This window comes from Eschrichtius robustus, chromosome 15 (assembly GCF_028021215.1).
Source record: "Eschrichtius robustus isolate mEscRob2 chromosome 15, mEscRob2.pri, whole genome shotgun sequence".
NCBI classification, from domain to species: domain Eukaryota; kingdom Metazoa; phylum Chordata; class Mammalia; order Artiodactyla; family Eschrichtiidae; genus Eschrichtius; species Eschrichtius robustus.
Genome location: NC_090838.1, coordinates 32,223,155 through 32,236,148, shown reverse-complemented (window position 1 = coordinate 32,236,148; position 12,994 = coordinate 32,223,155). Strand labels below are relative to the sequence as shown.

The 12,994-nt window shown below is 36.8% G+C and overlaps 1 protein-coding gene across 2 annotated transcripts in view; it reads left to right on the top strand.

The window, feature by feature from the left end:
• The window catches only part of MAP4K3 (mitogen-activated protein kinase kinase kinase kinase 3), a 199,060-nt gene that overhangs the window by 46,626 nt on the left and 139,440 nt on the right, over positions 1-12,994 (top strand). For both annotated transcript variants that reach the window (XM_068563911.1, XM_068563912.1), the window contains exon 2: positions 7,575-7,632. In XM_068563911.1, the coding sequence (XP_068420012.1) occupies positions 7,575-7,632 (58 nt within the window). The remainder of the gene's footprint in view (positions 1-7,574; positions 7,633-12,994) is intronic.

The window sequence follows — 12,994 nt, the reverse complement described above, 5'->3', positions numbered from 1 at the left end:
TACTGGGGCTTAGGACTTCCAACGTACGGATTTTGGGGGCACACAGTTCAGTCCATAATGCTCTGCAAAAGACACTATTAAGAAAATGAAAAGACAAGATATAGACTGGGAGAAAATATTTGCAAATCATATGCCTGACAAAGAACTTGTATCTAGAATATATAAAGAACTCTCAAAACTCAACAATAAGAAAATAAACATCCCGGGGCTTCCCTGGTGGCGCAGCGGTTGAGAGTCTGCCTGCCAGTGCAGGGGACATGGGTTCGGGCCCTGGTCTGGGAAGATCCCACATGCCGCGGAGCAGCTGGGCCCGTGAGCCACAATTGCTGAGCCTGCGCGTCTGGAGCCTGTGCCCCGCAACGGGAGGGGCCGCGATGGTGAGAGTCCCGCGCACCACGATGAAGAGTGGCCCCCGCTTGCCGCAACTACAGAAAGCCCTCGCAGAGAAACGAAGACCCAACACAGCCAAAAATAAATAAATAAACAAAGTAAACAATGCCTTAAAAAAAAAAAAAACACTCTGATTCTTTAAAAAAAAAAAAAAAGAAAAGAAAATAAACATCCCAATTAAAACATGGACAAAAGATAGAAGACACTTCACCAAAGGATGGCAAATAAGCACATGAATAGATGTTCAATGTCATTAGCCATTAGGGAAATGCAGACTAAAACCACCGTGAGATACCATCACCTACCTGTTAGAAATGGCTAAAAAGTACAATCCCAACTTCTAGCAAGGAAGTTCCGGAAGAACTGGAGCTCTCATACATTGCTGCTGGAAATGAACAATGGTACAGCCACTCTAGAAAGAACTTGACAGTTTCTATAAAGATGATACATATACCTACTGTATGTCCCAGTCCCTCTCCAAGGTATTTTTATAATCTGTACACAGATGCTTATAGCAGCTCAATTCACATTTACCTAAAACTGAAAACAGCCAATATGTCCTTCCAATGGTAGTGAGTGAACTGTGGTGTATCCATGCAATGGGATACTACTTAACAATAAAAAGGAATAAACTAATGATACATGCAGCAACTTGGTGAAAGAAAATAGTCTCCAAAGGTTATATGATGATTTAATTCACATGAAATTCTTGAAAAGGCAAAACTGTAGTGGCAAAGAACAAATCAGTAGTTGCCAAAGGTTGGGCTGAAGGGAGAATGTAACTTTCAAGGGAGGTTTTGCAGTGATGGAACTTTTCTGTTTCCAGATGGTGGTTAACTCATTTTATGCAAATCTATGCATGTGTTAAAACTACTAGAACTATATTTTTAAAAGTTGATTGTTTTCCAGTTAAAGCTAAACGAGTCTTGGGGATGTAATGTACAGCATGGTGACTATAGTTAACAATACTGTATCGTATATTTGAAAGATGCTAAGAGAATAGATCTTAAAAGTTCTCATCACAAGAAAAAATTTGTAGCTGTGTGTGGTGATGAATGTTAACTAAACTTATTGTGGTAATCATTTAGTAATATACACATATATCAAATCATTATGTTGTACGCCTAAAACTAATACAATGTTATATGTCAATTATATCTCAAATTTTTAAATATTTAAATATCTCACAAAAATTTAAAGCCTTTCAAATTTAAATATTGCATACACAAATAATTAAATACAGTTCAGTTCTTCAGTTGTATTAGCCACATTTCAGTTGATCAGTAGGTCCATGTGGCATGGGGCTACAGTAGTGGACAGCGCAGGTATAGAACATTTCCATTAATGCAGAAGGTTCTATTGGATAGTGCTGTTTTAGAGTGGGGGTCAGCCAGTTTTTTCTGTAAAGGGCCAGATAGTAAATACTTCAGGTTTTGTGGGCCACATGGTCTCTATCTCAGCTGCTCAGCTCTACTGGTGTATTGTGAAAGCAGCCATAGACAATACTTAACCAGATGAACGTGTCTGTGTTTCGGTAAAACTTCATTTGCAAAAACAGGCATGTTTGCTGACCCCTATTTTCGAGAATCTGATTGGCCTATTTCCCTTTTCATGTCAGCTCACGGTTTATTGGTAGAGTGACCTTATAATTTACCGTCCAAGTTAAATAAAATTTTAATTATAAATTTGAGAGTGAAAGTGGGCGCTGTTAATAATTCTGCTAGGGCAGTTGGCATAACCCGCAAGTGTCCTGGGCAAACCAGGCATGTACATCACCCTGGCTATCAGTCTTCCTAGGAAGTGGTTGCCTTTGTAGTAGGCTCATACCTAGTCCAAGAAACTGTGGAAAAGCAAACAAAACTATTCCTTCAGCAGGCGCTGTGGGTTAGCCATTTTTCTCTGAAATGAGTATTTATGTGGGAGGCACCCTGAGGTTTGGCCCGCCCAGTACACTCAAAATAGCCTGTTTTCTGTCCCTGTGCCTTTGTTCATGCTTTTCTTTCTGTGCCCTCTTTCCCATCCCTCTTCTGTGTTTGTTGTAATCCAGCCCATCTCTCAAACCTCTGCTTAAGTGGTATCTCCTTCATAAAGCCATCCCTGTAACACCCCTTTCAGACTTAAAAGTTGGTACTTACATTTTATAAAATTCACATGGCACAGTGCCTTAGACCAGGCGCCCAGACCTGGCTGAGCACCAGAAGCAGCACTTCAGTAGCTTTAAATACAGATTCCTGTGTCTCATCCTAAATCTGTTGATTCAGAAATCAGTGGCAGTGTTTTTATTGTTTTGTTTTTAAACTCCTCATACGATTCTTGTATAACCAGCCAGCTGGTTCAGTATTTGGAATCTGTTAATTTAGAGTTAAATTATTTGATGTAAACATTGACTTTCAGAATTAGAAGGAACCTTCTTAGAAATAGTCTTTTTTCACTTTCTTATTTTTAAACTGGGGGGAGAAGACACAAGGAAATTACTTGCTCAGATCCCATTGCTTGTTACTGGCAGAGCCAGCACTAAACTTTGCATTTTTTCACTCCCATTTCAGAACCTTTCTTCATATTCACGTTGGACAGCCCCTTCTGAGTAGTAAGCTTTGAATACCAGAAGGTGCTTGGTATATCGTAGATGATCAGATTTGTTACTGATAGTTATTTAACTCACTTTATATAACACATAGCACTTTTTTTTTTTTTTGCTGCTTAGTGATCCATTCTTGATTATGTTGTTTACTCCCATTCCCACACTCAAGGAATACTTTTCTGATAGTTGGAGATAACTCAGCAGTTTGCATGAAATCATCTCAGAAAAACCTTTTCCCAAATTAATGCTAATATGAATGGCTTCTAAAAGGCTGACTGAATCAAACTGAATTTTGGGACAGCTTTGAAATGTAATAGTTTCCAAGAGCTCCTCTAAAACTGAGATCAGCTCTAGATCTGCAGGATTTTTCTCACCAGGCCCACTCCCATTTGAGAAAGGTTACTGAGGATCTGTGGGAGTGTGTGTGTGTGGGGGGGGGTGCCTAAACTTGAATGGGGATCAGGAAAATTCTGGTGGGAAGTGATAATAACCTAAGTTGAGCTTTAAAAGACATCTAGAAGTTAGGCCAGGGGAGGGAGTTAGGGAAAGCGTTTGTCTAGGCATTAAGTGCCAAAGGGCAAAAAGTGTGGATAGCATTGGAGATGGCCAGTTGTTTAGTTTGGCTAGAGCATAAAGTGCAAATTAAGGAATGACTGGAAATATAGACAGGGGCCAGGTAGTGAATGGTTTTACAGTTAAAATGTTGTATTTCACAGTTGGCTATCCACATGCAAAAGGAGTGAAATTTGAGCCCTGCCTGACACCATATAAAAAGTCACTCAAAATGGATCAGAGACCTAAATGGAAGACCTAAGCTATAAAACTCTTAGAAAAAAACATAGGAAAGAAAATCTTTGCGACCTTGGGTTCCAGGCAGTGGTTTTTCAGCTATAATACTCAAAGCACAAGTAACTAAAAATAGGTAAGTCGGACTTCATCAAAATTTACAAGTTTTGTGCTTCAAAGAACACCATCAAGAAAACGAAGACAACTCAGAGTGAGATTAAATATTTACAAGTCATGTAACCAATAAGAGACATATCAAGATTTATAAAGAACTCTTACAAGTCAACAATAAAATTGACAATTAAAAATGGGCAAAGAATTGGATACACATTTTTCCAAAGAAATTCAAATGACAAACCAGCATATGAAAAGATGCTCAAGATTGTTAGCCATTAGTGAGTTGTAAGTCAAACCACAAAGAGATAGTACTTCACATTCACTAAGAAAACAAAAGTTAAAAAGCCAGGTAATAATAAATATTGGCATGGATGTAGAGAAATTGGAATCCTCATACATTGCTGGCGATAATATAAAATGGTGCAGCCACTTTGGAAGAAAGTTTGACAGTTCTTCAAAAAGCTAATCATACAGTTACCATGTGATTCAGCAATTCCACTATTAGGTCTGTATCCAACAGAATTGAAAACATAGGTCCACACAGTGTTCATAAAAGCATTGTTCATAATAGCCCAAAATGGAAACAACCCAAATATCCTTCAACTGATAAAAGGATAAACAAATGTGGAATTGCCATACAATGAAATATTGTTCAGCAGCAAAAGGAATAAAGTACTGATATGTGCTGCAACATGGATGAACCTGAAAACCTTAAGCTCAGTGAAAGAAGCTAGTCACAAGGGACCACATTTTGTATGATCATATTTATATGAAATATCCAGAATAGTCAACTCAACAGAGACAGAAAGTAGACCAGTACTAGTTGTCAGGGTCTGGGAGGGGGAGGAGTAGGGGAGTGACGGCTGATGGGTCTGGGGGTTTCTTCCTGGAGCGATGAAAATGTTTCACGTTTAGATAGGAATAATGGTTACATAATTATGTGAATATACTAGAAACCACTGCATTGTACACGTTAAAAGGGTGAACTTCATGGTATGTGAATTATATCCCAATAAAGCTGTTATAAAAAGTGCTGTATTTAGTAAATAATTTAAATTCTCTGATAGGGAATTTGAATTTGTGTCTTTAAAGCAATGGTGTGTACTCCTGAAGAGTTCTAAACTCAAGAACAACATGATCTGAACATCGCTTTCAGAGCATGTGAGAATGGTGGTCAGATCAATGATGTGGCAGAAGACTGGGTCTAGAAGCTGAGAATACGTATCCTCAGTTTTCTGCCCTGGGCAGATCTGTAAATTTTATGTTACTGATACTGATTTAGAAATTCTTAACTTTATACACGGTAATATTTTATAATATTTACCTTGCTCTCATTTTTTTCCTAATCAGTTTCTCTAGGTGATTGAAAAAAAGAATAGCAGGTACAGAGTATTAGAGTTAATTTTAATTTTTAAATTTACCTGTGTGTAACCTTGGCTGCTGTGAGTTTAGAGACAGCAAAATATGACTTATTTTAGCCAGAGGACCAAGATTCTTGATGAATCATTATGCTTTAAACACCTTCCATTAATAAACATAAGGATTTTGATGGGGAAAAAGCTCAGAAATTCAGGTTTACTGAGGGTTTTTTGTTATTCTTCTTCCCTTTTTGTGAATTATCTTGCCTGTCAAATAGCTTACATATTGGAGAATTCCAGTATTTTAAAACTTTTTATCCTTTAGAAAATTCTAGACTGATTTAAATTTTGAAAAATTGTATTCATAAGTCAAGCCTATAGTAAATAATTGACTTTAGTAAGCTAGTTATCACTAGTTTACTGTCATAGTTTTTCTGTTAAATATGTGCTGGTGTAACCATTAATAAACCTATTTTTAGAAGAGTACATTGTGTACTGCAGCCATTTTGGACACTTTGTGTAACTTGTGTTGTCAATAGAGATCGTGCCCTCTTGTGGTAAGCTGGGAACAGAACTTCAGCTGTAAAAGTAATCACCCTAGCTTTCTTTGAGTTCATTTTTTTTGCTAGTGCATACTCTGAGTTTATTTTCAATAAACAGAAAACAAAACTATAGCAAGATTTTTAAATGGAGAATTGAGAATTGGAGAGAGTAGTGTGTTTTGTCTTATTTTATTTGGAGAAGTGCTAAAAAAGATGTGGGTTAACGGACAGAGTATCAAGGAGGAGCCTAACAGGGAAAAGATATCTCAGTGTGAGGAAAGGCAACGAGTTCTGAGAGTGTTTGAGAAGATTTATGACTAACATTGATGTGATGTCCTGAATATTTTACAGGTACACTCTGCCCCATCCTCCTTAGAAAATGCTCCCAGAATTTCTATTCCGTGTGTGTGTGTGTGTGTGTGTGTGTGTGTGTGTACCTTCTCTTCCTAGGGAAGGGAATAAATACTTATGTGGCACTATTTGAACTGTCTGTCTCATATAATGGAAATTAAGTTTAGTTTGAAATAAATGTTGAAATCTGTTTTGAACTGCCTGTAATAAGTTGGCATCCTAAGTGTTTATTAGTCATGGGGATTTTTTTTCAAAAGGAATGAATTTTCCCTGAAAATTTTATTTTAATGTTTTCTTAATTTATATTTTTTAATACCTTTGTTCTTCTTTGAGTTTAAAGGTTAAATTTTATGTTTCAGCAGTGACTGTGTCCCATATATATCTTCTTAGAAACTGATTTTTTTTTTTTTTTAATGCCCCAGTATTCTTAGAAGGATTCCGACGTTAATGCTGTTATCATCCCTTGTGGGTGATTCACTGATCTTTACCAATCCACTAATAAGAAGTGTTACAACTAAGTATTATTCTCATCACATGAATGAATTTTTCTGTGATCAGGGAATTGCATATATTGGTCTTCATTGGTTGATATGAAAATCAATTTATTAAGTTTCAGTTCATAGTTTAAAACATTATTTTGAAAATTCTGATTCAATTATAAAACATTTTAAATTGACAAAAGTAACTGCCATTTTTATACAAATTGAAAAGACAATTTCTGCTTATTTATACATAATTATGGCTGTAAACACCAGCAATCTAATATTATGGATTGATTTTTATTTTTAGTATGTGGCTTGTAAAAATATATTTGGTTTGTATTAACTGTACTTATTTCATTGTACTATCAGGTGTGTTTAAACAGATGCAGGGAGGTTGTTTTTACAGTTAAAAAATGGTGCTTGCTTTTCATATTATGAAGTTTTTAAATTTAAAAGTTTAAAGCTAGTTAATTCAAAATTTTAACAAACCTTTGAATGAAAGGCAATAGAATGTAATGCTTAAAAAAGCTCAGACTCTAGAGTTAGACTGCCTGGGTTAGAATCCCAGCACTGTCACTTAATAGCTAGATGGCCTTGGCAAGTTCTTTAACTTGTTGGTGCTTCAGATTCATCTGCAACACGGGAATAATATTAGTACCTACCTCATAAGATTGTTGTAAGGATTAAACGAATTAATATAAAAACACTTAGAATAGTGCCTGATGTATACTAAGGTCTGTGCTTCTGTTAACAATATTATTATTATCACCATTATTAAATTTATACATGGATTAATGTTGAAATTCATTTTGAAGAATATACTGTTTGTTTTGTAAATGTAAATCACTTTTGCAATTCTTGCTTTAAAAAACTTTTCTGAATAATTGAAAATAAATAAAAGCTCAAATGACATTTTATGAAGTTTTTATGAAAGCTTTGTTCACAATTATCTTTTCTTCTCTTTTAGGCACGGAATGTTAACACCGGTGAATTGGCAGCAATTAAAGTCATAAAATTGGAACCAGGTAAATTCATTGAAATTTGGTGTTTCTTATTGCTCTCAGCCACTGGATAGCTTCCAGGCTTGTTTTAATGATGTTTGGTCAACCTTCTCTTGTTGTTCTCAACATCTGGCAAATAGGACTGGTGTCTACTCTTTCCTTCACCTCTTTGAGACCTGTAGACATGTTGCCCAGTTCTTCCCTGAAAAATAACTAGTAATTGCGGGAGGGAGGGGAGCTCCTGAGCGGACTTTGTTCCTTCTGGACGCAGTTGAGCTCCCTTGTCACACATCGTTAGCGGTGTATTTCCAGGTTAACGCTGTCCAGTGATGAGGGGCAGTGTGACGCAGTGGGAAGAATGGGACTGAAATCTGGTCGTTGTAGTCCAGCTCTTCGTGTCCCACTCTCCTGCTCTGTGAACTTGGGCAAGTAACTTCAGCTCTGAGTCTCGGTTTCCTCAATAAACCTAGCTCTCACATTTCACAGGTCGTTAATATTGTAATAGCTACCTTCCACCTTGAGTAGCTTGTCAGGCCCCTAGGACTGCTCCATATTTTTCGTCTGCTTCAACTGTATTCTATCCCTGAATTCCCCCCCGCCCCACCCTGCAAAACCCATGTCTTTCTGAACTAACTACATACCCTTCCCTCTTTTTCTCCCTCCCACCATAAGTAAGTAAGTGTACTAGTGTCTAGACTGAGTTCCACAGCGATGATAGTGCCTTTCTGAAGGTGCCTTTCAGTATGGGCACAAATACATCCAGTAATTTTATTTTTTTTTTAAGTGTAGGCAACTTTTTCTATGAAAGTCGAGATAGTAAAATACTTTAGGCTATTTGGACCACAGCTAGTCTCTGTATACAGTTCTCTCTCTCTTCCTCCCTCTCTCTCTCCTTTCATCCTCCTAAAATATAAAAACCATTCTTTGCTGAAAAACCATTCTTAGCAAACCAGGCCACCTGCGCCTGCAGTTTGCCCACCCCTGATTTAGATCATCAGTAGACTTTTTAGAAGTGCTATTAAGATGAAGTTTGAAGGATGTGTTGACTGACTGTGATCAAACCACACTCAAATATAATGAATTAAAAAAATACTTTTTTTTTTTAATTAATTAATTAATTAATTTATTTATTTATGGCTGTGTTGGATCTTTGTTTCTGTGTGAGGGCCTTCTCCAGCTGTGGCAAGTGGGGGCCACTCTTCATCGCGGTGCACGGGCCTCTCACTATCGCGGCCTCTCTTGTCGCGGAGCACAGGCTCCAGACGCGCAGGCTCAGCAATTGTGGCTCACGGGCCCAGTTGCTCCGCGGCATGTGGGATCCTCCCAGACCAGGGCCCGAACCCGTGTCCCCTGCATTGGCAGGCAGACTCTCAACCACTGCGCCACCAGGGAAGCCCTAAAAAAATACTTTTTAAGTTATAGGTATTTACAGATTTTTTATATTCTAATTATATTCTACCATCACATGACAAAGCTTTTTCTGTTCTCTGACTCTCCTGTTGTTTAGTGGAAATTTGAAATTGACAAAATCTGAGGTTAAGAAAGAAATTAAAGGTTTGACATTTGCAGCAGGGCCTCCATTTTTAATCATTAAGAAGTGGCTATGTTATTGATGAAGTAGTCTCTAACTGGTAGCAGTATGTGCATACATCATTCCCTCATATCAGTTTAGTGCCTCCTCTTTCAGGAAGCCTTCCTCCCCTGACCCCTGCCCTGACTAAGATGACTCCTGCAGGAATAGCTCTGGAGTAGCACTTACCACAGCTGTGCTTCCAGAGTTGCCTTTCTTTGTTCCTAAGTTTTAATCGAATTTATGTCCACAGCACTCAACTTAGCGTCGGTGCATAGTACACATTCAGGACATCTTAAAATTTCCTTTAAAAAATTAGGAACTTAAAATCTTATTGTTCATCAAGTCATTTGTTTCCTGATTAGTGAATTTTTTGTGTTATGTTCATCTTGAACACTGCCTTGTATATACAGATCATTGTAATAAAAGAAAACACAATTAAATAAAAAGAAAAAAGCTTATTCCTATTCTGCCACTCAGAGATAACAAGAGTTACTACCATATATGTTATTAGATATACACTTAAATTTGGTTAACATTGGATTCCCTACTTGTGTGTTCATAGCAGTCACCTGAATTTTTTTTTTGGCTGCATGTGTGGCTTGCAGGATCTTAGTTCCCTGACCAGGGATTGAACCCGGGCCCCCTGCAGTGGAACCCGGAGTACTAACCACTGGACCGCCAGGGAATTCCCCCTGAATTTTTCCGTTTAATTTCTTTGTTTTAATTTGTTTATATCCTGTGAGAAATGTTTAACTTGTTGGTGAGCTTGAAGTATATGGCACAGTGGTTAAGTGCACAGACTCCAAAGCCAGACTACTTTGATTCTAGTCTGGCTTGACCACATTGCTTAAGCTTTTCGGATGGACCTCTGTTTCCTCATCCCTAAAATGGGGATAATTATAGTAACTTCCTCTTAAGGTTGTTGTAAGGATTAAATAAGCTAATATATCTAAAGCACTTTAAAAGTTTCTTTAAAAGTTTCTTAATTTGCCATAATGACATAGCAATTCCACTCTTGTGTACCTACCCACACAACAACTTTCACACACAAATGTTCACAACAGTGTTATTCATGATAGACAGAAGCTGGAAACAACCTAACTGCCCATCAACTGGTAAATGAATAGACAAAATGTGTCCATACAATGGAATACTGTTCAGCAATAAAAAGAAACAAACTGTTGATACATGCTGTGACATAAATGAACCTTAAAAACATGTAAAGTGAAAGAAGCCAGACAAAAGAGACTACATATTATATGATTCCATTTATGTGAAATGTTCAGAAAAGGCAAATCTACAGAGTCAGAAAGTGGATTAGTGGGCTGGTGTATGTGGCGGGAGGATTAATAGTTAATGGGCATGAGGGATCTTATTGGGTAATGGAAGTATTCTAAAACTGATTTACAGTGAACTTACTTGGTGAATTTACTAAAAAAAAAAAATCATTGAATTATGCACTTGATATGGATGAATTACATGATTTTAAAGTATGCCTTAATACAGTTATAAAAAATAACCACAATACCATTGTAGTCTCTTACAATATTAATAATAGCTTCTTAATAACAAATAAGTTTCACACGTTGTAACTAGTTGATGTGTCTCAAATTTCTTTTATATCCATAGGTTCTGCCTTCATCTCTGTCTTTTTCCTTGCCTTTTGTTTGTTTGTTTGTTTGAAGAAACTTGGTTATTTGTCCTGTAGGATTTTCCCTCAGTCGGGGTTTTGCCAGCTGCCCCCCCTGTAGGATCATTTAGTGTGTTCTTCTGTGAGTTAGTGGTTAGTTCTAGAAGACTGATAAGATTAAAGTTTGATTTGGCATGTGGTGGAAGAGGACAGCTTTGTTGGTGGGGTTATGTTCTCATTTTTCTAAATTACAATTCTGATATCCAGTCTTTGACATTTCGAAAAACAGAAACTAAATCTGAAATAGTCAAGTGTAGTGGAAATGATTTTAAGAATTTGCATCCAAAGTTGGGTTTTTTTTTCCCCCTTTTTCTTTATAACTGATATCCAGTTTGAACCTGAAGCTAGATGAAAACTTCTTTGGACATTTGGACAAAATTGTTTACTTAAATGTGAATTTGGTCTAAGTATCTCACTGTGGCTTCTAATCTTATTCCTGTGGCTTTAATTTAGATTTGATTTTCTCAATTGTTCTTTGATTAAGCATCAGTCTGTAACATTTTTTAACTTAAATTGCAAAGACAATGTTTGATCATTGTAATAAAAGTTAAAAAAATACAATTAACCAAGAAGAAGAAGCTAAACATCATTCATCATTCTGCCACCTATATAAACACTTGACTTTTAGTGATTTTCTCTAGATTTTTTTGTGTATTTATGTACAGGCATACCTAGTTTTATTGGGCTTCACTTTACTGTGCTTCACAAATACTGTGTTTTTTACAAATTGAAGGTTTGTGGTGACCCTGCATTGAGCAAGTCTGTTGGCACCATTTTTCCAGTAGCTTTTGCTCACTTCGTGTCACTGTGTCACATTCTGGCAATTCTCATAATTCAAACATTTTCATTATTAGTATAACTTGTTATGGTCATCTGTGATCAGTGATGTTAATGGCAAAAAGATTACGACTTGCCAAAGGCTCAGATGATGGTTAACATTTTTTAGCAATAAAGTATTTTTAAATTAAGGTATGTACTTTTTTTTTAGATATAGTGCTATTGCTTAATAGACTACAGTTAGTGTAAACATAATCTTCATATGTACTGGGAAACCAAGAAATTAGTGTGACTTGCTTTATTGCAGTCTTCTGGAACTAAACCCACAACATCTCTGAGGTATGCCTGTACAAACACCTAACATATATACTACACACACAGAGACACACACACTTACCTACGCAGACCACAAAGGGCTGGGCAGAGTTCAGAGATGGATAAGAATGTACTGAGATCAGCTTGATTTGCATGCTTACTGCTGAACCGGTAAACAAGCATTGCAAAGGCTAAGTAAGAGAAGAATACCATGAGTGGGCGCAGCTCCCCAGTGCTTCCCCAGGTCCTCAGAGGTGACCCAGACTGGTGGTCCGTGCAGTGAGTGATTTGTCAACCACAAAACACCTGGCTTGCTGCCATTTATGCTATCAGGCTTGCAGAGGGACATCATCAATACTCAGCGAGTGGTGTGACTCTTCTTAGAAAAGGCAATTATTTTTTGTGACACTGTTCGGTAGTTTTGTGTTCCATTTCTTACTATGTCCTCAGATCTATAGCTGGCCTGGCCATTGCCTACCAAAGATGCAAACACATGTATATGTACATGAGTGTGTTTTATCCATAAATGGGTTTATTTTGTACATCTTCTTTTCATTTGAAAAGCATTTCATGAATTTTTTTTCTATGTTAGTATTTCTACACCACCATTTTTTACTTGGCTGCATAGTATTCAGCAATATAAATTATAGCTGTTTAATCAGTCCCTAATGATTATAACACTTAAGTTTTTACAATTATAAACCATGTACCTCTATTTATTATGTATCATGTACCTATGAGGACATCTTTTGTCCTTGTACATATGATTATTTTGTCATGATAAATTAATTAGCTGGTCAGAGGATATGTACATTTTTAAGAGTTTTGACATATACTAGGGATTATGCCTGACATTTCCAGGGTTTGATTTTTTTGTTTTTTGGTTTTTTTCCTATACCTTTGCCCACAAAAGGGTATCATTATAATAAAATCTTTAGTATTGATCAAAAACTGATGTCTTACTGTTAATTAACATTTCTCTGTCTTCCAGTGATTGGGTATCTTTTTTCCCCATATACTTCTTGGCCTTT